Raw genomic sequence first — 26019 nt, forward strand, 5'->3', positions numbered from 1 at the left:
AATGGTAGCAGTTGAGTTGTGCCAAAAAAATGGAGATACTGATTTCCTTTAGAGATCTACAAGATTAGTACCTACTGATATTCAAAATAGAAAGAATTAGTTTGGACTAGTGAGAGGAAAAAACTGTGAAAGAATGGTGCTGAAAGCCCTTTCTAAATTCAGGGAGAATGACTGACTTCAGTTTTCCTTAGTTAAGGTTATGGACTAATGTGACTTGAAGGTTGTATTTAAAAAACAAACAAAAAAACATTCTTCTGGTTTTTTTACTAAAGGCAAATAAACCACGAGCTAGGTACCAATGCAGGACGTGAATTCTCTGTTTAGTACCTTTTCCTGTTAAATCAAAATTGTTTCCCCAGTTCTGTGGTGAGAAGCATGCTTTCACCTGCCCTCCCCCTCTGAGGTCTGGTCTGCACTACAAAGTTAGGTCAACACAAAGTGGTTTATGGCAACCTAATGATAGTCATAGTCATAGACTTTTTAAGGTCAGAAGGGACCATTATGATAGTCTAGTCCGACCTCCTGCACAATGCAGGCCACAGAATCTCACCCCCCGCCCCCACTCCTGTAATAAACCCCTAACCTATGTCTGAGCTATTGAAGTCCTCAAATCATGGTTTAAAGACTTCAGCATCTACACTACAATGTTTCTCCCGCTGATGTAAGTCTCCTGCTACATCGACTTACCACCACTTAATGCTTAAGTCAACATAGATAGATCACCGCAGTGGTTGTGAAGACACTGCGTTGCTTGCATCGACTTAAGTGGCCTTCAGGAGGCTTCCCACAATGCTCCATTGTGACCACTCTGCTCACTGCTTTGAGCTCTGCTGCCCAGCGGCCAAGTGTGCAGAAACAAGCCCCATCCCTTTTAAGGCGTACACATTTTTAAAATTCCATGTACTGTTTGTTCAACATGGAGAGCTCACCTAGTAACTGTCGAGCATGCCAGCTACAAGCTCCAAATGCGAACCTGCCTGGAGCGTACCGGAAGTGGTGGATCTTCTGGGTCGGTGGGGAGAAGAGGCTGTGCAGGCACAATTCAGATTCAGTTGTAGAAATGTGGACATCTACGAGCAGATCGCTTGGCGCATGGGGGAGAAGGGCTACAAGAGGGACCCGCAGCAGTGCAACATGAAAGCCAGGGAGCTGCAGCCGGCATGTCAGAAGGCCAGGGAGGCAAGCAGTCGCTCTGGTATGGTGCTGCAGACATGCCGTTGTTACAAGGAGTTACATGCTATCCTCTGTGGTGATCCCGCCACCACTCCCAAGACCTCTGTGGATACGTCGGAGGAGTCAGAATCACGGGCCACCACACTCAAACCTGAGGACACGAATGGGGGAGAGGTGACCAGGGAATCCAGTGTCATGGCAAGCCAGGAGCTGTTCTTAACCCCAGAGCAGTCCAGTTAGTTGCAACACTCCAGCATGGGCGAGCATGATGCCAGGGAAGGAACTTCTGGTAAGTACGTGGTTTGCACTGATATTTCGGGGACACATCTTCTCATTTACTAGTTTATTTATTTATTATAAGAGGTAGTGAAATAGCCAGTCTACCTCCGCTGGTTACCTGCTTCTCATTGTCTGGCACAATTAGGCAGAGGTGGCCCTGTGAAATATTTTTTGTGTGCACCGTGATGTCTCCTGAATCCTCCATAGAGATCTTAAGGAGACTTCCCTGGAGGTACTCAGCATTCCATTGCCAAAGGTTCTGTGGAAGGCTGCCTTATTTCTGCCACTGCGGTAGGACATTTTCCCGTGCCACTCAGCAATTAATTTGGCAGGCATCATTGCAGCGCACAGGCTAGCAGCATACAGACCTGGTCTGAAACTGGACATGTGCAGCAGCTGTTCCCTTTCTGCCTCCATTACCCTCAGGAGTGAGATCAGCGAAAGTTACATCAGCCTGTGGGGAATGGTGCCAGTAATCAGTTCAGTTGCCTGAACCTCGAACACTAGTGCTCTTGTGGCTGCTCCCCCCTCCACCCCGGCACCATACTCACCATGGCAGGGATAGCCATCACACTCTGTGAATACCTGGTCAAAGTGAAAATGTACTGCTTTAAACTTGCATGGATTAGAGAGTGATTTCAGTATAGCAGGTCTTCCATATACCTTGACTATGTACTCACAATGGCACCTCTGTGCATTCTCTTTTGCAGCTGCAAATGTGGCCTTCCCCTCTCCTTCAACACTAGTGAAGTGACTGAGCCAGATAAGAAGAGAACTCGGGACGACAAGTCTCTGGAGCAGCGGACACTGAGCATAGGGTGTGGAGGATCACACTGATGAAATAGACAGGGACACTGAGGACAGAAGAAAAGCTCAGAAGAAGGAGTGATGTGCAGCAGGAGATGATAGTGCTTCTGAAAAAGCAAACAGACATGCTGAGGAGTCTGGTTGAGCTTCAGGTGCAAAAAAATTCAAGCTCACCTCCCTCTACAGCCTGTCAAACTGTATTCCAGCACCATCCTATTCCCCCCCCCCCACACACACACACACACACACACTCTCTCTCTCTGTCGTGTCAGGGGCTGGTACCCTATTTCAACCATTCCACCCCGGGGGAGAGTACAGACTATCACAGCCACACATACACTGATCTGTGACAGGCAAGGTGTGTGTGTGTGTGTGTGTGTGTGTTTGTAAAAGAGAAATGAACTTGGAATAGGAAAGCACATTTGTATTTGTAAAGTTTTTCTGTTGTACATATATTTGTTTGCATGTATTTGCACTAAAAGTCCATTTATTGAAATTGAGTTTTTATTCAAAGCACAGGGAGAAAGGGGGTGTGTGTGAGAGATTCGGAGTCAATAGCAATAGGTGCATTTGCAAGGTTATATTACTACACACACTGCACTCACAGCAAGGTTCAGACCAGCGTGCTAAAAACACATTGGCATGCACAACACAGAAAATCAGCTGTGGCTTATTATTAAACGCCTCGCTGAGCCATATAGCTCCGCTGTTGAGCTCTCCTTGTAGCCATGGTATCTGGCTGCTCAAAATCTGTGGCCAGCCAATCCGCCTCCGGCCTCCATGTCAGCGGAAACTTCTCCCGCTTTGCTTCACAGATATTATGAAGTGCACAGCAGGCAGCCATAACTATAGGGATGGATATATATATATTTATTTATTTTTACTGAGGTGTAACTTGGTGAGTAGATTGCACCAGTGCCTTTTCAAATGGCCAAAGGCACTTTCAACAGTCATTCTGCACCTGCTGAACCTGATGTTGAAGTGCTCCTTGCTGCTCTCGAGGTGTCTGGCTTCATGAGCCATGGGAGTAAGGGGTAGGCTGTCTCTCCCAGGATCATTATTTGCATTTCAACATCTCCAGTGGTGATTTTTGTGGTCCAGAAAGTCAGTCCCTGCTTGTGGCTTTCTGAACATGTTCTTAAAGATGTGTGTCATGCACCTTCCTGGACCATCCTGCGTTTGTCTGTAAAATGTCCCCCGTGATCCACCAGTGCTTTCAACACCATAGAAAAGTAGCCCTTTCTGTTGATGTACGCGGTGGCAAGGTGGTCTGGTGCCAAGATAGAGATATGCATGCCATCTGTCACCCCACTGCAGTTTGGGAATCCCATCATGGCAAAACCATCCACTATGTCTTGCATGTTGCCCAGAGTCACAGGCCTTCTTAGCAGAAGGCAATTAATGGCTCTGCATACTTGTGTCACAGCAATCCCCATGGTGGATGTCGCAATGCCAAATTGATTGTCAACTGATTGATAAGGCTGGCATCACAAGCTTCCACAGAGCAATCACCACTTGCTTCTCCACCATCAGGGCAGCTCTCATTTTGGTGTCTCTGCACTTGAGGGCTGGGGCGAGTTCTGCACACAGCTCCAGGAAAGTGGCCTTGCACAACTGAAAGTTCTGCAGCCACTGGTCCTCATTCCATACATGCTCCACAATGGGATCCCATCAGTCAATGCTTGTTTCTCAAGATCAGAACCGGTGCGCCACCATTTTCAGCTGCTCTGCGATTGCCAGCAGCAACCAGGAATTGTTTCTTTCCATGGCTTCCAGCAAGGCTACTTGAAAGGAATTGTCATATTCTGCATAGCGGCTCTGGAAATGCTGCAGGATGAGGTGCATTGTGTTCTCAATGCTCACCACAATAGTGTAGAGCTGTGCAGGATCTGTGCTTCTCTAGGGATGGCAGATGTGCACGTTTGGTCGGCTTTTGAAAAGAGGCATGAAATATTATGGGGTGTAGATAAACTTAGGGAAGGGAAAAAGTGCATCATGGGTCATTCATGCCATTCCCAGTCACCCCTGCATGAATGTTCTGCCCCCAGGAGGCATTGCAAACACTTCCCAAAACATCCTGCGCTAGATTGTGGTGAGTTGCACAGTGGGATATCTACCCACAGGGCACTGCTCTCTGCATTGATGCAAGCACTGCTAATGAGAAAGCACACTGCTGACACAAGGAGTGTAGTGTGGACATGCACAACTGACTGAATTACTGTGGCAGCTGTATGCCGACATAACTTAAGTTGACTTAATTTTGTAATGTAGGCATACCCTTAGTGGGAGACAATATGTCCTACTTTCCACTTTTCCAGTGTGCCTGAACACTGTGTTCTCATCTGGATCAGAGTAATGTCCATCCACTTGAACAATCTATCCTAAAATGTAGATCTTTATTGAAATCCAGAAATTTTCACTTAAAAATGTTGGCTGTGGAACCTTTGTGTGGGGGCAGTGCTGCTCTTTTGGATGTACACTGTTTGGTCTTTACCCAGGAGCAGATTGAGGCAATCCAAGACCCTAGACACACCTGCCCCCATGCAATGGCCCTGCCTCCATTAGGAGTAACAGTGGCAGAATTTCCCCTCCCTGCTTTTCCAAGAGGCTGGGGCAGCAGCATGGGGATCCCTTCTTTCCCCTGGGAATAGTAGTAGGGAATCAAGGCCACCCTTTGCCCCTCCGATAGAGGTGACAGCAGGGGAACCTCCCTGTACTTACACCAGTTGCTGGAGACGAAGATAAGACCTAATGTAGGGGGCAGATCTGCCTACTATGGGGTTCTTACATCATGCTCTTTAGCAGGGGTGGCCAATCTGTGCTTGAGAAGGAGCCAGAATTTGCCAGTGTACATTGTCAAAGAGCCACAGTATTATGTCAGCAGTTCCCCCCACCCTGCCTGCCAGCTGCCCCGCTGATCAGCACCTCCCCTCCATCCCTGTGCCTCCCGCAGCATTCAGAAGGCTCTGGGGGGTAAGGAGAAGAGTGAGGGCGTGGCAGGCTCGGGAGAAAGGGGTGGGAAGGGACAGGGCCTTGGGGAAAGAGCTGAAGTGGGGGCAGGTTCTGTGGCAGAGGCAGGGGTTGAACAGTAAAGCATTGGAAAGTCGGCACCTGTAGCTCCAGCCCTGGAGTTGGTGCCTATGCAAGGAGCCGTATATTAACTTCTGAAGAGCCGCATGCATCTCCGGAGCCACAGGTTGCCCACCCCTGCTGTTTAATATCTGTATTAGCCGGTATCAGACAGGATATTGGCCTACATGGAGCTTTGGTCTGATCCAGTCTGGGGTATCCTATGTTCCGAAGAGTAATTCAAGTAGGAGAAAAGTCATGTAGCATTGTGTAGTGGTTTATAACATGGGCATGTTTTCACTTGTGACACTGTAGGATAAAATAGCCAAATTAGTTTTCAGTTTTGACTTAAGCAGGAATTTTTTACCTCTTGTAAAAGGACAGATTAATGTATACATCTCATACCCTCACTTGTATCCTTAACGGTGGTTTTTACGAAGAAAAGCTCAGCATTAAGCTAAAGCTGAGACAGCTTCCAGATTAATGCATATGAAAATGTTTGTTTTGAGTTCTGTCTACTCAAACTTTATCATTATAGCACAGAGGTGGGCAAACTACGGTCTGTGGGCCACTCCTGCCCGGCCCCTGAGCCCCCGGGCCCTCCCCTGCAGCCTCACTCACTGCACCGCCGGTGCAATGCTCTGGGTGGCGCAGTGGGGCTGCAGAGCCCAGCCTGATCCAGTGCTCTGTGCTGCATGGTAAGGGAGCAGGGCAGGTTGGATAAAGGTCATGGGAGTTCAGGGGGAGGGGTGGTCAGGGAATGGACAGGGGTTGGGGCAGTCAGAGGGTGGGGATTAGGGGGGTTGCATGGGGGCAGGGGTCCCTGGGGGGTCAGTCAGGAAGGAGGGGGGGCAGAATGGGGTGGTGGAGGGCGGGCAGGAGTCCCGGGGGGGCAGAATGGGTGCAGGAGTCCTGGGGGGGGCAGTCAGGGGACAGGGAGAAGGGGGGGCAGAATGGGTGCAGGAGTCCCAGGGGGGCAGTCAGGAATGAGAGGAGGGATTGGATGGGGCGGGGGGGGGGGGTCGGGGCAGAGGTTCTAGGGGCGGTCAGGGGACAGAGAGAAGGGGTGGTTGGATGGGGCAGGGGTCCCCGGTTGGGGGAGGGCCGCCTGTCAGGGAACAGGGGGGCTGGATGGGGCAGGAGTCCCTGGGGGGGCTGTCAGGGGGTGAGAAGCGAGGGGGGGGATAAGGGGGAGGGCTGGCCCACACCCCCCTGCCCAACTGGTCCTCCATACAATTTTTGAAACCCGATGCAGGCCAAAAAGTTTGCCCGACCCTGTTATAGCAAGTCAGGTTAATTCTTAGAGTAGTGACAGATTTAACAGAGAGACCTTAATGGCTCCCAGTCTACTTCCCACTGTCTCTGGCTATGTGCTTCAGTTTTTAACTTGGGTGGGTGGGTGGGTGGGTGGGGGGGAAATGACCATGTAATTAACTGGTTTATTTCTAAATAAAAGACGTGAACGAACTTCCCCCGACACACCCCTTTCCAGGATATCTAAGAGCTTGTCCTCATTTAAAATCTAGTGGCCTAGATCTTAAGTCATTGCAAATTTATGAAGAGTAATAGCTGAGTCAAGAAATAGAAATGAAGATTAAGATGTATTCCTTAAAATGGCTCGTTCATTTTGTTCAGTATAACACTTTGGCTTTATAGGAACACTCTGGATAGAACGCTTCGTACAGCACACAAATATCTGCATTGAAATCTTCAAATATAAAAATTAGCGATGTCAAGTGATAAATATTAATCATGCGATTAAAAAAGTTAATCGCAATTAATTGCATGATTAATCATGCTGTTAAGCAATGATAGAATACCATTTATTTACATATTTTTGGATGTTTTCTACATTTTCAAATATATTGATTTCAGTTACCACACAGAATACAAAGTGTACAGTCCTCACTTTATATTTATTGTTGATGACATATTTGCACTGTAAAAACAAAATAAATTGTATTTTTCAGTTCACCTACTACAAATACTGTAGTGCAATCTCTTTATCATGAAAGCTGAACTTACAAATGTAGAATTATGTACAAAAATACCCTGCATTCAATAAAACAATGTAAAACTTTAGAGCCTACAAGTCCAGTCAGTCCTACTTCTTGTTCAGCCAATCACTCAGAGATAATGCTGCCTGCTTCTTCTTTACAGTGTGACCTGAAAGCGAGAACAGGTGTTCGCATGACACTGTAGCTGGCATCACAAGATATTTACATGCTAAATGCGCTAAAGATTCATATGTCCCTTCATGCTTCAACCACCATTCCAGAGGACATGCATCCATGCTGATGATGGGTTCTGCTCAATAACAATCCAAAGCAGTGTGAACTGACACATGTTCATTTTCATCATCTGAGTCAGATGCCACCAGCAGAAGGCTGATTTTCTTTTTTGGTGGTTTGGATTCTGTAGTTTCTGCATCGGGGTGTTGCTCTTCATAGCCCTGGTCTACACTGGGGGGATCGATCTAAGTTACGCAACTTCAGCTATGTGAATAACGTAGCTGAAGTCTACGTACTTAGACTTACCCACCGCAGTGTCTTCACTGCGGTGAGTCGACTGCTGCCGCTCTCCTGTTGACTCCGCCTGCTCCTCTCGTGGCAGTGGAGTACAGGAGTTGACGGGAGAGCACTCGGGGGTCGATTTATCGTGTCTAGACTAGATGCTATAAATCGACCCCTGCTGGATCAATCGCTGCCCACTGATCCGGCGGGTAGTATAGACATACCCTAAGACTTCTGAAAGCATGCTCCATACCTCGTCCCTCTCAGATTTTGGATGGCACTTCAAATTCTTAAATCCTGGGTCAAGTACTGTAGCTATGTTTAGAAATCTCACATTGATATCTTCTTTGCATTTTGTCAAATTTGTAGTGAAAGTGTTCTTAAAACTAACAACATGTGCTGCGTCATCATCCGAGACTGCTATAACATGAAATATATGATAGAATGCAGGTAAAACAGAGCAGGACACACACAGTTCTCCCCAAAGGAGTTCAATCACAAATTTAATTAACACATTTTTTTAACGAGTGTCTTCCACATGGAAGCATGACCTCTGGAACGATGGCTGAAGCACGTGAAACTTACGAATCTTTAGCTCATCTGGGACATAAATATCTTGCAACGCCAGCTACAATAGTGCCATGCGAATGCCTGTTCTCACTTTCAGCTGACATTGTAATTAAGTGGGCAGCATTATCTCCGGTAAATATAAACAAATGTGTTTCTCTTAGCGATTGGTTGAACAAGAAGTAGGACTGAGTGGAGTTGTAGGCTCTAAAGTTTTACATTGTTTTGTTTCTGAGTGCAGTTATGTAACAAAAAACCCCTATATTTGTAAGTTACACTTTCATGACAGAGAGATTCCACTACAGTACTTGTATGAGGTGAATTGAAAAATCGTATTTCTTTTATCATTTTTACAGGGCAACTATTTGTAATAAATATAAAGTGGGCCCTACAACACAGAATACAAAGTGTACAATTGAAATCGATACATTTGAAAATGTAGAAAAACAGCCAAAAATATTTAATACATTTCAATTGGTATTCTATTGTTTAACAGTGTGATTAATCATGATTAATTTTTTGAGTTAATCGCGTGAGTTAACTGCGATTAATCGACAGCCCTAGTAAACACCTATATTCCCTGGACCTGGGGTTTTCCAGCAGCTCTTGCTGGAGAAGCTAAGCTTTATTTAAGAAAGTGACGTTTCTAATACTGCTAGCTGCAAAGATATCTATTAATGTGTAATTCAAACCATTATAGTCTGTTGCAAGCCTGCAAAGCAATAGCAGTAATACAGTGAAAGTTCTGTTCCTTTCTCCTCCCACGTGCCTCCTAAAGCAGTACTAATGTTGAAGTCTAGTCGCTGGCCACTTACATGTTGATATGATTTAACAAGAAGCTAGGACAGCTGTGTTATGTTTCAATAGCGGGTCCCTATAAGTAGTTCAACTCTCTCCTCTTATGTAATTATAAATAAAACGTTACATAGCTCAACATATTAGAGCAAAGAATTATACCTAACATTATTAATGTGACCAATGAATAGTTCAGTGTACAGGGAGGAAAAATAGGTTTTTTTTCATTGCAAATGCAAGAATGTGCAAAGTATGGAAAGATGTCAACGGGGAGTGACAAGTACTACAGTAAAAACTATTCTCAAAAGGAACTCATAGATACTATATTACCTTGTGTAGAAAAATATAACTCAGTACTGCATCACTTGTCATGAAGATGGCAGAACCTCTACTGTGGCTTTACAGCCCATTAAGAATATTTTACATATTTTTACAAAATTTCAAAAAGGGGGGGAAAAAAGGAGGAGGAGCTGGTTTTTGGAATTTCATTTTCTTGTTCCCAGATATTGTGCTGATAAGAGGATGGAAAACGCTTAGTTACCTTGCTGATTTTCCAACGGTCTTGTATGAGTACATGTTAATTGGTCACACTGTAAATGAAGACTACTGTGACAATAACAGACTTGTCAGTGGACGTACTAACTTTACACAGTTAAAGTGTGTGTCAGACTAAAATTCTTTTTATGTGAAGGCAGTTAAGCTATTATGAAATTAAATCGCCAAAAAAACCAGCTCTTTTGCAGATTAAGGTTCTGTAAAATCTTTGACAGTAATTTGGGAAAGTAAATAACGTTGGTTGAGTAATTAAACTACAAAGGTGAAGTTAGTAATGATCTTCCAGTTGCTCTCCATTTTAATTTAACTGAAAAGGATTTTCCAAAAAGGGGATTGTATCTTTGTTTTACTGCTTTGTTTTATAAAGAAGGCTTAAGTTTTGTTTTGTGCTCAAAGTGGCTTTTCCCCTGCTTATTAGAAATATTAGGAATGGCAAGTCTTGTCTTCCCTAATTTTGCTGGAGGACTACTTTTGTGTTTTTGTGGGAGTAAGGGTTGATCTCAGGTGTATTGTGAGCTTTCTCACCTTTGTTGCAGAGGGGGAATCATAGGACTGGAAGGGACCATGAGAGGTCATCTAGTCCAGTCCCCTGCCCTCATGGCAGGACTAAGTATTATCTAGGCCATCCCTGACAGGTGTTTGTCTAACCTGCTCTTAAAAATATCCAATGATGGAGATTCTACAACCTCATTGGGCGATGTATTCTACTGCTTAACCACCCTGACAGGAAGTTTTTCCTGATGTCCAACCTAAACCGCCGTTGCTACAATTTAAGCCCATTGCTGATTGTCCTATCCTCAGAGGTTAATGAGAACAATTTTTTTTCCTTCTCGTTGTAAAGACCTTTTATGTACATGAAAAACTGTTGTTATGTTCAAGGGTGTTTGAACTTCTAAAGAGATCCCCTCTTTCAAACATTTACTAGATATTGAATTGTACTTTTTTTTTTAAGCAGTTTGGACTAAAAAAAAAAAAACTCACTTGCTTAGCCTTGTCTTATGTAATGTCATAATTTCACTAGTTCTTCTGCCACCAAAAGAGTGTTGGTATTGGGTGTAACTAAACTAAAAGAGCCTTCTACACTTCCATTTTTGCAGTTCAGTAAAGCTTTCCATTATGACCTACTAATAACAAAGGCTTGCCAATTTGCAATAATTCTTCTTTTGATCTTTTATGTAGGTTAAATTTGGTTGAGGCCTTTGTGGTAGACACAGAGCTACGGCAGTGCCTTCAAGAAGAGCTTCTACGTCGTTTTCCAGATCTCAACCGGCTAGCCAAGAAATTTCAAAGACAAGTAGCAACCCTGCAGGACTGTTACCGAATGTATCAAGCTATTAACCAACTACCTAATGTTGTACAAGCACTGGAAAAACATGAAGGTAACATGCCTCCCGCCTCTTTTTTACATGTTTTATGTCTGGTGACATACTGATACTGGCAAGAAGTAGAGAATGGATTTCAAAAGATGACTGTGGTAGCCTGTTTTGATGAATGGAGTAAAACTGGAAAGGGAACTTGAAGTGTGTTATAATTCTAGAACATCAGAGATACTTTTCAGATGAATTTAGCAAGTGAATAGAAAATAAAATGTCTCAAATGGTGTAGTATCCCTTTTGCAAAAACACTTTATAACTGATAGGTAGCCAAGATGGAAAGTTCAATCCTGTCTGCTAGGGAGAAATATCCCATAAGCCAGTCTGTCTTTAGAATTCTCTCTTGAAATCTAAAAATAAATAAAAGAATGTAAGTTTTCTTCTTTGAAAGTAACACTGTAGTTAATTTATTGTTGACTTTTTTGAAGGAAATATTTTAGTTGTAGAATGCAGTAACTCTTTAATAGTCTGTGTTTCAATCCAAAAATCAGCTTCCCAGGAACTGAAAATGTTAGTGGAATAACTGGTAACACTTTTTTTTTTTTTTTCCTGCTTTCTGTTAAAAATTAGTGAGGCAACATGGTAAAGCTTTCCCACATCTTAAGGCAATAACAGCTGGGTAGGCAGTCTCTGATTTTTATTAGAATGGAATCTTTTATTACTTCAGGCAGAAAATATGGCTACTTATAGGGCATAATGAATAAGAGAAAAATGAAATTGAGTATTTCTATCTGATTTTAGCTGAAGGTGTTCAGTACCCATAAACAAAAATAGGTTTCTTTTTCTTGATAAATTGTAGTACTGTGTGAAAAGGGAAGGAGAATACCATAAAATAAGGTATATTGTCACAATTGTGGAAAATGGGCGTCCAGATATGAGCCTAGCATGCAGTGTAAAATGTAATCCATTGTAAACCTCTGTACGAGCGTAGAAAATCCATATTGCTACTAAAAAATTAAAATTTGATTATATAGACTACCATATATAAAGGTAGGTTTTGGCTCAGAATCTCACTAAAAATGTCCTTGTTACGGAACAAGGCCTTACAAAATGGTTGTAAAGTCCTTGTAATATGTATATTTGTGCATACTGTAGAGGTGAAAGAGGTGTTTTGTTTTTCAGAAATGCTGAACACCAAGTAATTTTATCCCCCAAATTACTAAAAATCTGTAGTCTGGAAAAAGGAGAAATAGTGGGCCAAATCTTAATTGCCTCTATTGATGCCAGTTAAGGGATGTGGCCCCAACTGTTTTAATCTCCTGGAGGTCTTACCATGCCTTATGGGATACCATGACTAAGACAAGTAAAATGCTCACAATTATTAAGTGAGTATTTTAATAAAGAAAGGAATAAAACCAAAACACAAGTAAGCAGTAAACAGTGGGTCCAGAAGAGTTACAATTTCTCCTGTATGTCTCTCTGTAGAGAATTTTCAACAGAGATTACACCTTTGAGTGGGTCTGCCCTGGTGGGGACATCCTTCTCTAGGTAAATTTAAGACCACAGTATATTATTCCACAAATCAGTTGTGAGTCCTATCTTAGTTTATCTTAGAAAACAGTTGACAGAAAGCAAAGTTTCCTAGGAGTTCCTTTAATTAGCTTGAATATCTCATTTAATAAAATAAAATAAGCAACCAAAAACAAGCATCTGAGCTATTACTCTCCAAGTAATATGTGTATGAAAGTAACTGTTTTTACCAAATTTTAGGAGATACTTAAACAAGTTTGTAATAAACTAAAATTACCATAATAAATTATATTTTTTATTAATAAAATTATTTTTGATCAAAATTTAGGCTTCTTATCCCCCACAGTACACGCACAGATTAAATTGGGGGCGGGGGGAATAGTGCATGATCTCTTCTACAAGGTCTGTCCACAACCAAAGTACTGCCAAAACTAGATACTGGATTTGTGGTCTTGGCCCCCTCTGGCAAAGATCTTTGTTTCACTTAAAGCATGTGTGTATTAAGATGAACAAGTAATGCTTGTTAACTTGTTTTAAAATAATATTAAGCAAATTTAAAACTCTGCTAACTTCACGTCAGTTTAGATTGTATTTAGTTTACACCCCGTAACGAGATTTTTCCTCTAAATTAGAGGCGCTGTACTTGAGCCTTATATTCACTTGCAAGACACTGTAGCAAAATATACTCTCAATGTACTATGCAAGAACTAAAAATGGAACTAAATATTGTTCAGCACTATCCAGCCTAAAACTGTTGCTCTGGCTGAATTTACCCATGGTGGTGCCACCTCTTCCAGGCTCTTCAGGCACTTACTCCTTATTCTAAGGATTTATTCCCACCTCTGGGTGTAACCTCAAAGTCAATGTTGACCTTACTTAGGAGCCTGCACTTGCCCTTTCTCCCTGGGATGGAGTGTGCCTTTGCCTAGACTATCTGTCAGATGTAGCTTTCATCCGCTTTGAATACTGTAGTTCTGTGCATTCTGTCACTGTTTTATTTTTGTTTTTCACTATTGGCTTTTTCTTTGAATCAACAGTATTACTCTGACATCATTACAGGTGAAAATCCATACATATGAAATGAACTGAGGAACAAATTATATGGCAAACTCCCATATCTACCAAAACAACAAGGAGTCCAGTGGCACCTTAAAGACTAACCGATTTATTAGGGCATAAGCTTTTGTGGGCTATAACCCACTTCATCGGATGTATGGAGTGAAAATTACAGATGAAGGCATTATTATACTGACACATGAAGAGAAGGGAGTTGCCTCACAAGTGGAGAACCAGTGTTGACTGGGCCAATTCGATCAGGGTGGATGTAGTCCACTCCCAATAATAGATGAGGAGAGGTCAATTCCAGGAGAGGCAAAGCTGCTTTTGTAATGAGCCAGCCACTCCCAGTCCCTATTCAGGCCCAAATTAATGGTGTTAAATTTGCAAATGAATTTTAGTTCTGCTGTTTCTCTTTGAAGTCTGTTTCTGAAGTTTTTTTGTTCAAGTATAGCTACTTTTAAATCTGTTATAGAATGTCCAGGAAGATTGAAGTGTTCTCCTACTGGCTTTTGTAAGTTACCATTCCTGATGTCCGATTTGTGTCTATTTATTCTTTTACGTAGGGACTGTCTGGTTTGGCCAGTGTACATGGCAGAGGGGCATTGTTGGTACATGGTGGCATATATCACATTAGTAGATGTGCAGGTGAATGATGGTGTGGTTGGGTCCTATGATGGTGTCACTAGGGGAGATATGAGGACAGAGAAAGCAATGAGGTTTGCTACAGGGATTGGTTCCTGGGTTAGTGTTCTTGTTGTGTGGTGTGTGGTTGCTGGTGAGTATTTGCTTCAGGTTGGGGGTCTGTCTGTAAGCGAGGACTGGCCTGCCTCCCAAGGTCTGGAAGAGTGAGGGATCGTTTTCCAGGATAGGTTGTAGATCATTGATAATGTGCTGGAGAGATTTTAGCTGGGGGCTATACGTGATGGCCAGTGGTGTTCTGTTGTTTTTCCTTGTTGGGCCTGTCCTGTAGTAGGTGATTTCTGGGTACCCGTCTCTCTCTGTCAATCTGTTTCCTCACTTCCCCAGGTGGGTATTGTAGTTTTAAGAATGCTTGATGAAGATCTTATAGGTGTTTGTCTCTGAGGGATTGGAGCAAATTTGGTTGTATTTTAGGGCTTGGCTGTAGACAGTGGATCCTGTGATGTGTCCTGGATGGAAGCTGGCATGTAGGTAAGTATAGCAGTCAGTAGGTTTCCAGTATAGGGTGGTGGTTATGTGGCCATCACTTATTTGCACTGTAGTGTCCAGGAAGTGGATCTCTTGTGTGGACTGGTCCAGGCTGAGGTTGATGGTGGGATGGAAATTGTTGAAATCATGTTGGAATTCCTCAAGGCCTTCTTTTCCATGGGTCCAGATGATGATGATGTCCTCAATGTAGCACAAGTAGAGTAGGGGCATTAGGGGATGAGAGCTGAGGAAGCGTTGTTCTAAGTTAGTCATAAAAATGTTGGCATACTGTGCGGCCATGCGGGTACCCATAGCAGTGCCGCTGACTTGAAGGTATAAGTTGTCCGCAAATCTGAAATGGTTGTGGGTGAGGACAAAGTCACAAAGCTCAGCCACCAGGTGTGCCGTGGCCTCATCAAGGATACTGTTCCTGACAGCTTGTAGTCCATCTTCATGTGGAATATTAGTGTAAAGAACTTCTACATCCATGGTGGCCAGGATGTTGTTTTCAGGAAGATCACCAATGCATTGTAGTTTCCTCAGGAAGTCGGTGGTGTCTCAAAGATAGCTAAGAGTGCTGGTACCATAGAGTCTGAGGAGAGCGTCCAATTAGCCAGATAATCCTGCTGTAAGAGTGTCGATGCCTGAGATGATTGTGCAAAAAGTTTCTGATTGTTTTATATGAGAGTGACAGCCATAGGATATTTCATTTATTTGCAGCATACCTAAATGATCATTTGTAGTAGGTGACCTTTTTCTAATTTTTCTCACTACTCGGCTGCCCTTGCTGAAACATATTGGTATGTGCCTAGTGATTGCGGATAGGTGTGATTTTGTTATGATGTTGTCATTCAGTCTTGATCTGATTATTTTCCTATCCATTTGTTTATTGAGACCGGAAGAGCTTTTAACTCATTGAGAGATGGAATGTCAAAACAGTTTCTGGTAAGTTTGAGAATCTGACACGTTTCAGGACTTTGTTTCCTGATTAATGATTCTTGGGAAGTATATCAACCATACCATTAAGTTGGCATCAGTGACTACTTTTCCCTGGAGGATTTCTTTATATTGCTGGTCTTACTTTTATGAATTATGTAAGTTATTAGTATAAATGCTGTTTCTAGCAGCAAAAAATTTAATTTCATAATATTTCAAGATTTGAGATGCAAAGTGCTCTTACCTTTCAACTTTCTGTGTAGTAATGCAGTATTTTTAATTTTGAGTTAATAGGTATAATAAAACCTTTTACCATAGTAAATTGAAAATCGTGGCAATCGTGAAATTGTAGTTTAATTTAAAAAGATGAGAGCAGAGGTGGGTGTTGCAATGGGTTAATTCCTTTCCTTTTCACCTTTGGAGATGTTATAGGTCAATTCTTCTCTTCCTCTGTATGTGCACAGCTTACTTACTTTAATAACAATGGGAATTACATGCAGAGAATATGTTGATAGGGTGATAAAATGAATGGCCTTTGAAAGGAAACTGTAAATGCAACAGTGTGACAAATGGAGTTTAATTTGGAGCTTCTTGATAAAGCTCAAAGAAAAGGAGTATTTGTGGCACCTTAGAGACTAACAAATTTATTTGAGCATAAGCTTTTGTGAGCTACAGCTCACTTCATCAGATTCTATCACTGATTCATTAATATGGTGCATTATGCGTATAAAGCAGTGATTCTCAAACTTTTGTACTGATGACCCCTTTCAAATAGCAAGCCTCTAAGTGCGACCCTCCCCCCCCTTATAAATTAAAAGCACTTTTAAAAATATATTTAACACCATTATAAATGCTGGATGCAAAGCGGGGTTTGAGGTGGAGGCTGGCAGCTCATGACCCCCCCATGTAATAATCTCGCGACCCCCAGTTTGAGAACCCCTGATATAAAGAGTGTGCATATGAAAACTCAGTGTTCACTGTGTCTTAAGCCTTGTATCACCATGCCTTAGATTTAAGTAACAAAACTAGAATGAAAATGAATTTTCATTTAAACTAATTTTAAAAGTATCTGTTTTGATATGATTCATATGCAAAAGAAATCCAGTATTTTCTTAATCTTAAATTTGACTTTTTTGTGAATTTATATATTTTTTGCATTTAGACTTTTGGAAAACATGTTCATCTAAATTCATTATTTAAGTTGTATCATTAAACTTTCTTCATTCTTTTAAAGAAGGTGAATTTTTACTGCTACTTAATTACTATAATTTATCAAGTAGTCAGGTATATATGAGATTATTGCACTGTATGTGCCCCAGCTCTGTTAATCAGTGCATGAAAAACTGATGAGTCCACTTTCAGAGAAGAGAAATTATTTGACTCTATTTATCTAATCCCTGCCACCTCCTTAGTGCAGTCCGTTTTTCCAAATTAGTTCAGGTTTGTCTTCCGAGTTTTCTCTTACATATTAAATAACTTTTTTTAATCACAATTCATGTTCCTTCAGCTCTTGGGAATGAGAAACGTAATTGCCTCCATATTAGTCATACTGTAGATGGACTGGAATTTGTGACTTTGCAATGTCACATAAATCCACAATTTTAAACTCCGCACCTGAAATAGTAGCACACTTCATACTTCCAATTTATTGGTACGTATTTCTTTTCTCTGTTCTGCTGTGCTTCCTTGCATTGTTCTTCAGAGTTATTTTCCAGAGACTCGTTAGATTTAAAATGACTGTCTTCCGTTTTGGCAGCTTCAGCAGTCTGCTAATGAAAGGATTTAATCTTTTACTCAGGAATAGATATTGATCAATTTTTAAAACCAAAAAAATTTAAGCAAAAATAAATCCAGAAGAGAAAAGGAGAACAAAAAACCCAGCTTTCCCTCGGTCAGTTATGAAACTCTAGGATTGAAAGCAGAATAGCTTAATCTCTGAGCCCATTCTATTCTTGGCCTGCCAGTGAGAGTTGTGTTAGTGATGGTACTTGATGTAGCCATATGTACACTGAGACCAACAACTTATGTTGCTTAGCCCATTAAATAGCCTTCAGATGGAAATGACAGGTCACAATGTACTTGATATAGAATAAAGAAAAGGAGGACTTGTGGCACCTTAGAGACGAACAAATTTATTTGAGCATAAGCTTTCATGAGCTACAGCTCACTTCATTGGATGCATTCGATGAAGTGAGCTGTAGCTCACGAAAGCTTATGCTCAAATAAATTTGTTAGTCTCTAAGGTGTCACAAGTCCTCCTTTTCTTTTTGCGAATACAGACTAACACGGCTGCTACTCTGAAACTTGATATAGAATGGAGTTCATGATTTAGGATTGAAAGGCTCTATAATGCTGATAGTGATCACCTGAACTGTCTAGTCCCCTAGCTTGTGCATTTTTTAGCCTTTGCTGGCCTGGGTTGGGGGAGAGTCTTTATATTTAAAAAAAAAAAAAAAAAAAGTGTTAAACACAACTTGGCACCTACATTACACAATGTCTAACTCCTTTTTAAAAAAGTATAAGAAGCAAATATTTACTACTGCTTCAAAGACTTGTGCATTATTAAATAATACAATTTGTGAAAAAGGTTAGAATGACATTCTAGCATTTTGAAACCTAGACCATTTAAAATTTTGGCATGTTTTAAGCAGAATCCTGACAGTGAAGGTCTGCAGAGCTCATCAAGTTAACAGAAAATGGTGAGAACTTTGCTGATGTTCACCTACCTGCTTCAGCATGTGCTTTGTGATGCTAAAGTCCAGCAGTCTTTTGGAGCCTGAGAATATTTTTGGAATAGTAACTTTTAAGAAAAGTTCCCCTGCAGGTTGAGGAGCCTGATGGTCTTAGCTTTCCCTTTGCAAGTCCTGCACTACTGAGCACTGGAGATGCATGAAGGCAGAAAAAACAGGGATTGGAGTGCACTAAGACACTGTCTACTATCTCAGTTCATGCCACTATTGTAGGCAGAAGTAGATGCAGAGAATATGCTCCCATTTTTCCTTACTGGAAGTGAGCTGCTGCTGCTGTTCTGCACTGTGCACCAATTTGGAGGAGGGAGGGGAATTAAAAGGAAAACTTCAGGCAAGTCTTGAAGATAATTTCTGTAGACAATTCCCAGGGAGGTCTCCAAGTCACGGATCAAATACAATTCAGTACACAAAATCAATAAATCCTTAGATGCACTCCATTATGCTAAAAGCTGTCCAACACCTAATGGGATCTGGAGTGTTCAAAACAGGGGACAAACACTGAAGAAGTGTATATGTTTCTTCCCCCCAGTATGGTTCCAAAGAAATCAGGAGATGAGAGAGTGGTGTTGAGTTTTATGGAAATGAAATAATTTACCCCTCCAGATACCTGAGGACAAAAAGATGGGTTGTGGTTCATGTCAGTTCATACCTAAAAAAACTTAAAAATAAATAAATAATTTTAAAAAAAATCCAGATTCTAGAATTGAGAGAGAGGGCATCAAAACAGAGCCAGTAGCCCACTCTTTTCAAATGGAGGGTGTTCCAGTCAAGTGTTTCAGATGTTGGCAACTGGAGTACTATTATAGGGGAAGGATGATTGTGGATAAACATGTCCTAGACCTAGACCATTTAGGCAGTAGTCAGTTACTTCTCAGTGGTTAATATTGGTGAGGTGAGGCGTGAGTGTGAAAGTGAAATGGAGGGGAAGAGACAAGGGTTTCTCTAAATAGGTTGGTAAGGAAATGGGAAGTTCTGGTAATAGCCAGTACATAGTACTATCTTTACATGTTAATGCAGAGGGCAAACTATGGCCTGCGGGCCACATCCGGCCCCCGGGACCCTCCTGCCTGGCCCCTGAGCTCCCGGTCCGGGAGGCTAGCCCCCGACCCCTCCTCTACTGTTCCCCCCTCCCCTGCAGCCTCAGCTCACTGCACTGCTGGCGCAATGCTCTGGGCAGCGTGGCTGCGAGCTCCTGGGGCAGCGCAGCTGCAGAGCCGCGGCCTGACCCAGCGCTCTGTGCTGTGTGGTGGTGTGGCTGGCTCCAGCCCGGCGGCACGGCTGCCTGTCCTGGTGCTCTGGGCGGCACGGCTATAGCGCCGCCAGCAGCCAGTGCTCCAGGCAGCGTGGTAAGGGGGCAGGGAGCCGGGGGGGGGGGGGTTGGATAGAGGGCAGAGGAGTTTGGAGTGGTGGTCAGGGGGAGGGGGTGTGGATAGGGGTTGGGGCTGTCAGAGGGCAGGGAACGGGGGGGTAGAATGGTGGCAGGAGTCCTGGGGGGGGCAGTCAGGAAGCGGGGGGAAGTCAGGGGACAGGGAGAAGGGGTGGTTGGATGGGGCAGCCTCCCCTAACCGGCCCTCCATACAATTCCGGAAACCTGATGCGGCCCTCAGGCCGAAAAGTTTGCCCGCCCCTGTGTTAATGCATTGAGGTTACTTGTGAACATGAAAGGTGTAGATTATTTTCAGAAGTAAACCTCATAATTCTATACTTAATCATCTGCTGCAGTGTTACAGCCTTGGATTCATTTTGAAGAATTCTATGATAATTCATATTATTAGTAATACTGATGTAACTTTAGCTGCTGTGATTAAATTATACCTCATGGTTGCAAAAATGTAAACATTTATTTACTGATATGAAGTGTTTGCAGTTGGCTATTGTATAGGCTCACAGTTGCAGCTCAGAAAATATGCTGGTTTCACAGAACAATAAATGTCTGCAAGTGCTAACAATAAATCTGGAGTCTTATGTTTTTGTTTTTCATTGCTTATGGATTATTTCATACGTTGAAAATTCTATACACTTTTGTGTGAGATGTGGAATCTTCTCGTATGACTATTGTATTCAGTGTTAGGTCATGTATACAGGACATACATATAGAAAAATAGATATGTTTTATAATTCAGGTTTTTTTAATGTTTAATGAATTGGCTTCCCATTTGAAATTAGTATTAGCAGATGTAAAGATCTGATGCAGAGTGGTGAAGAGATATTTTAACAGTATTTCCCAGTGATGCCCAAGGTCTGAGTTACAACTTGTAATGTCGGAAGTTTCCTAACTTGTGGGATTTTATTTTTAATACAAACAATTCACATGGGGCAAAGATAATAGAAGTTTTAAATAATTTCAATTAATACATCTTAAAAATTGGTAACTCTAGAGGTTAAAATCTCAGCAAAAGCAGTTTTCAAATTTCTGCATCCCCCAGCAACGCTGCGTTGTATTGAGATGGCTGATGATCACTTTACCTATGCTATGCAGCACTCAATGCAGTTTATTTAGATCACTTTGGATATGAATAAAATGCATGTAAAGCACCAAATGATTCTCTAGAGCATTGGTTCTTTACCTATTTACCATTGTGGGCCACATATGGAGCTGTCTGTGTTACGTGGGCCACATCCACACAATATATATATATACACTACCTGTATGGCCCTGAGGAAGTCGCATGGGCCGCAGCTATGTGCTGACTGGGCCGCAAGCGGGCCGTAGGTTGAGAACCACTTGTCTAGTGAGAGGCAGATGGTTAGTCTCCATCCTAGGAATGAGGTAGATAAGCTAAAAATAGGAAGAATTTCTGAGGTAAGTGCAGTCTGTGAAATAACTTTTGTCACATCTCAGTGAAAAATGACAACTCATTAGTTGTGTATTGGTGCTATTTTGCTTCAGGCTGGTAAGTTCAACTGAATATTTAGAGAAATAATGACTATCACATTTTTTTTCTTTGACAGGAGCACACCAGATGTTGTTGCTGGCAGTATTTGTAATGCCTCTCAACGATCTCAACTCTGACTTCTCCAAGTTTCAGGAAATGATAGAAACAACTTTAGACATGAACAAGGTATGGGATAGTATCAGGGGGCAGCCGTATTAGTCTGTATCCACAAAAACAACAAGGAGTCCGGTGGCACCTTAAAGACTAACAGATTTATTTGAGCATAAGCTTTCGTAGGTAAAAACCTCAGAACTGCAGCCGTAGGAAGCTCCCGGAGGTGGAGGTGAGTCTGATCTTCCACGTGCTGCTGGGAGTGTCCCAACCAGAGGCTCCTAGCTGCTAGTCCCCACAGGTTGGGGAGGGACAGGACTTGCTCTTCTCCTGCACAGCCCCTTTCAGGGCGGGGAGATCAGACCCACTTCTGGGTACCTCCACAGGCAGTAAGCTGGGTTCCCGGAGGTGGAGGTGGCTCTGATCTCCCCCTTGCTACCGAGAACACCCCATCCAGGGGCTCTTAGCTGCTAGTCTTGGCCTCACTTTTGCACTGCCTCTAGAAGTGGATCTGAACACCCCATCAAGAGCGCCTGTGCAGGGGATGGACAAGTCCTGTCCCTCCCCAGCGCGGACTAGGAGCGAGGAGCCCCCGGCTGGGGCACTCCCAGTAGCATGGGGAGATTGGATTTCATGGGGAAGGGAATATTTAACGGTACGTAATAAATTTTTCATGGCTGTGAAATTGGTAGGGCCCTGGAGATGACGTAGACGTTTTTCATTAAACTCAAATAATAGGAAAGTGCTGGAAGAATTGCAAATTGGGATTTTGGAAATAGAATATAAAATGTTTAAATAAACCACTTTATTGCATGAATGTGCTTACTTGCTTGAAATCCAAAGCCTGCAGCATTGCTTCTCATCCTCAGAGCAATAGCCAGCAAGAGTGTAAAGATCAATTTAAAAAAATTAGAAATTTTTTTTTTCCCATTTTAAAAACACTTTCACCCTAAATTCACGCAGATGAGAATATTTCCAGGGGTAATTACTCCAGCCAGGTAACATGGCACACTTGAGCAAGCTGTATGAGAACTTTTTTCAAGTGGAATAGCTGATTATATAAAGTCTGTTTTTTAGACAAGTTTACACAGCTGTGTTTCCATACTCATATGTGGCGGATTGCCAGGTTGATCTGCCTACACTTCCATTTTATTTGTTTTTGTTTTATATTTTGCAGTGGTACTGTAACTTTCCAAACTGAAGCTAGTTTACTTATTTTTAGTTCCCTCTTCAAGTTTCCAGCAGCTTATTCAGAGGCAGTGGTTGGTTACTTCCCAAATTAAAGATATATTAGAGGGGGTTTGAACTTGTAAACGTGACTAAATAGATTTTGGTTCACCCCATCTGATCCATATATGTTCCTTTAAATAGTTATAGAAACATGTTTCTCTGCTTCCTGAACTAGTGCTTAATTTCTGCCAAAAAAAAAAAAAAAATTCCCACCAAAGAGAGAGTCTTCTGCTAAATTGTGTACAGATGCTACTTTGGGTGACTAGAGCTATTCTGATGCTATACATTCAAATTCCTGCTACTGATTTAGCATTTGTTAGGGTTTTAGATGCGCAATTTCTCTAAAATAAAGCTACCTAAATCTTCTGTTGATAGTATTACAAGTTACTTAGATTGTAAGCTCTTCTGGCACAGTAGAGTCCTCGTCCATAAATTGGGCTGCTAGGTGCTACAAATAATAAATACATGCTTGCACATGGGAGCCTATCCTAAATACTGAGGTTGAGATTTTCAAAACTATATAAGAAATTTGTCATTCAAGTTAATGGGGGATTTTGTCTAAATCCCCTGAAATGCTTCGAAAATTCACCTCTGGTATTCAAAGTACCAAGGCTAGTATGGGAGAGAATAACTAAATTTGTATTTTGTGTATTGGAACAAATTTTGAAAGAGAAAATAGCTAAGGACAAAGACGTAAATGGTAATTGGGATAAAATACAACATGGTTTTACAAAAGGTAGAATCATGCAAGACCAGCCTGACCTCCTTTTTTGAGAAGATAATTGATTTTTTAGACAAACAAAATGGAATAGATCTAATCTACCTGGATTTCAATAACACATTTGATACAGTTCCACATGGGAAATTAGTATTTAAATTGGAGAAGATGGGGATTAATATGAGAATTGAAAGGTGGATAAGGAACTGGTTAAAGGGGAGACTACAACAGGTCATACTGAAAGGTGAACTGTCAGGCTGGAGGGAGGTTACTAGTAGAGTTCCTCAGGGATCAGTCTTGAGACCAAACTTATTTAACATTTTATTAATGACCTTGGCACAAAAAGTGGGAGGGTACTAATAAAATTTGCAGATGACACAAATTTGGGAGGCATTGCCAATACAGAGGAGGACCGGAATATCATACAAGAAGATTTGACATCCTTGAAAACTGGAGAAATGGGATGAAGTTTAGTACTGCAAAGTGCAAGGTCATGCATTTAAGGACTAACAACAAGAAGTTTTGCTGTCAGTTGGAAGAGACAGGAGGAGGAGAAAGATCTAGTATTGGCTGGTCACAGGATGACTGAGCTGCCAGTGTGATGTGGTTGTGAAAAAGGCTAATGCAGTCCTAGGATGTATGCAAGGTATTTTCAGTAGAGACAGGGGAGTGTTAGTACCATTATGCAAGGCACTGGTGAGACCTCATCTAGAATACTGTGTGCAGTTCTGGTCTCCAGTCTTTAAGAAAGATGTATTTAAACTGGAAGAGGTGCAGAGAAGGGCCACTAGGATGATCAAAGGAACAGAAAACCTATCTTATGAGAGAAGACTCAAAGAGCTTGGCTTTTTTAGCTTAACCAAAAGAAGGCTGAGGGGACATACGATTGCTCTCTATAAATACATCAGAGGGATAAATACTAGGGCGGGAGGAGAGGAATTATTTAAATTAAGTGCCAGTGTGGACACAAGAACAAATGCATATAAACTGGCCATCAGCAAGTTTAGTCTTGAAATTAGACAAAGGTTTGTAACCCTCAGAGAGTGAACTTCTGGAAGACCCTACCAAGGGGAGCAGTGGGGCAAAAAACCTAACTGACTTCAGGACGGAGACTGATAAGTTTATGGAGGGGATGGTATGGTGAGGCTGCCTACAATGGCATATAGCTGATACATGACTTCTAGCAGCAAATATCTCCAGTGGCTGGTGATGGGACACTAGATGGGAAGAGTTACTGTTAAGATAATTCTCTCCCTGTTGTCTAGCTGGTAAGTCTTGCCCACATGCTCAGAGTTTAACTGATCACCATATTTGGGGTTGGAAAGGAATTTCCCCCTAGATCAGATTGGCAGACACCCTGGCAGTTTTTCATCTTCCTCCGCAGCGTGGACCCTGGTGTCACTTGCGGGTTTAAACTAGTGTAAATGGTGGATTCTCTGTAACTTAAGTCTTTAAATCATGATTTGAGGACTTCAGTAACTCAGCCAGAGGTTATGGGTCTATTGTAGGAGCAGCTGGGTAAGGTTCTGTGGCCTTCAGCGTGCAGGAGGTCAGACTAAATGATCATCATGGTCCCTTCTGGCCTTAAAGTCTATGAATCTATGACTATTCATAACTCTTATGGACTCTTGTGGAATGTTGTATGTGAGGACATATCTGGAAGAGACATATCTGTAAGCCCCTGCCTGTGCCACTCCTGTCTCATGTCTTATACTTAGATTGTAAGTCCCTTGGGGCAGGGACCATTGTGTTTGTACAACATGGCACAGTGGGGTCCTGGTTGTATGGAGGGCCGGTTAGGGGAGGCTGCCCCATCCAACCACCCCTTCTCCCTGTCCCCTGACTTCCCCCCGCTTACCCATCCAACCCCCCCCCCTCCTTCCTGACTGCCCCCCCCGGGACTCCTGCCACCATTCAACCCCCCTGTTCCCTGCCCTCTGACAGCCCCAACCCCTATCCACACCCCCTCCCCCTGACCACCACCCCAAACTCCTCTGCCCTCTATCCAACCCCCCCCCCCCCCCCCGGCTCCCTGCCCCCTTACCACGCTGCCTGGAGCACTGGCTGCTGGCGGCGCTATAGCCGTGCCGCCCAGAGCACCAGGACAGGCAGCCGTGCCGCCGGGCTGGAGCCAGCCACACCACCACACAGCACAGAGCGCTGGGTCAGGCCGCGGCTCTGCAGCTGCGCTGCCCCAGGAGCTCGCAGCCACACTGCCCAGAGAATTGCGCCAGCAGTGCAGTGAGCTGAGGCTGCAGGGGAGGGGGGAACAGTAGAGGAGGGGTCGGGGGCTAGCCTCCCGGACCGGGAGCTCAGGGGCCAGGCAGGAGGGTCCCGGGGGCCGGATGTGGCCCGCAGGCCATAGTTTGCCCTCTGCATTAACATGTAAAGATAGTACTATGTACTGGCTATTACCAGAACTTCCCATTTCCTTACCAACCTATTTAGAGAAACCCTTGTCTCTTCCCCTCCATTTCACTTTCACACTCACGCCTCAACTCACCAATATTAACCACTGAGAAGTAACTGACTACTGCCTAAATGGTCTAGGTCTAGGACATGTTTATCCAC

At 42.8% G+C, this 26019-nt stretch overlaps 1 protein-coding gene across 2 annotated transcripts in view; it reads left to right on the top strand.

The window, feature by feature from the left end:
• MSH2 (mutS homolog 2) overlaps nucleotides 1-26019 on the top strand; it is a 100906-nt gene that overhangs the window by 38240 nt on the left and 36647 nt on the right. The window contains exons 7-8 of one of the 2 annotated variants that reach the window (XM_074949395.1): nucleotides 10938-11137; nucleotides 21466-21575. In XM_074949395.1, coding sequence (XP_074805496.1) covers nucleotides 10938-11137; nucleotides 21466-21575 — 310 coding nt within the window. Of the gene's footprint in view, nucleotides 1-10937; nucleotides 11138-17300; nucleotides 17415-21465; nucleotides 21576-26019 lie in introns of those variants that run through there. The other variant, XM_074949396.1, reaches the window with a different exon arrangement.

The sequence above is a fragment of the Natator depressus genome, chromosome 3, assembly GCF_965152275.1.
Source record: "Natator depressus isolate rNatDep1 chromosome 3, rNatDep2.hap1, whole genome shotgun sequence".
NCBI classification, from domain to species: Eukaryota; Metazoa; Chordata; order Testudines; family Cheloniidae; genus Natator; species Natator depressus.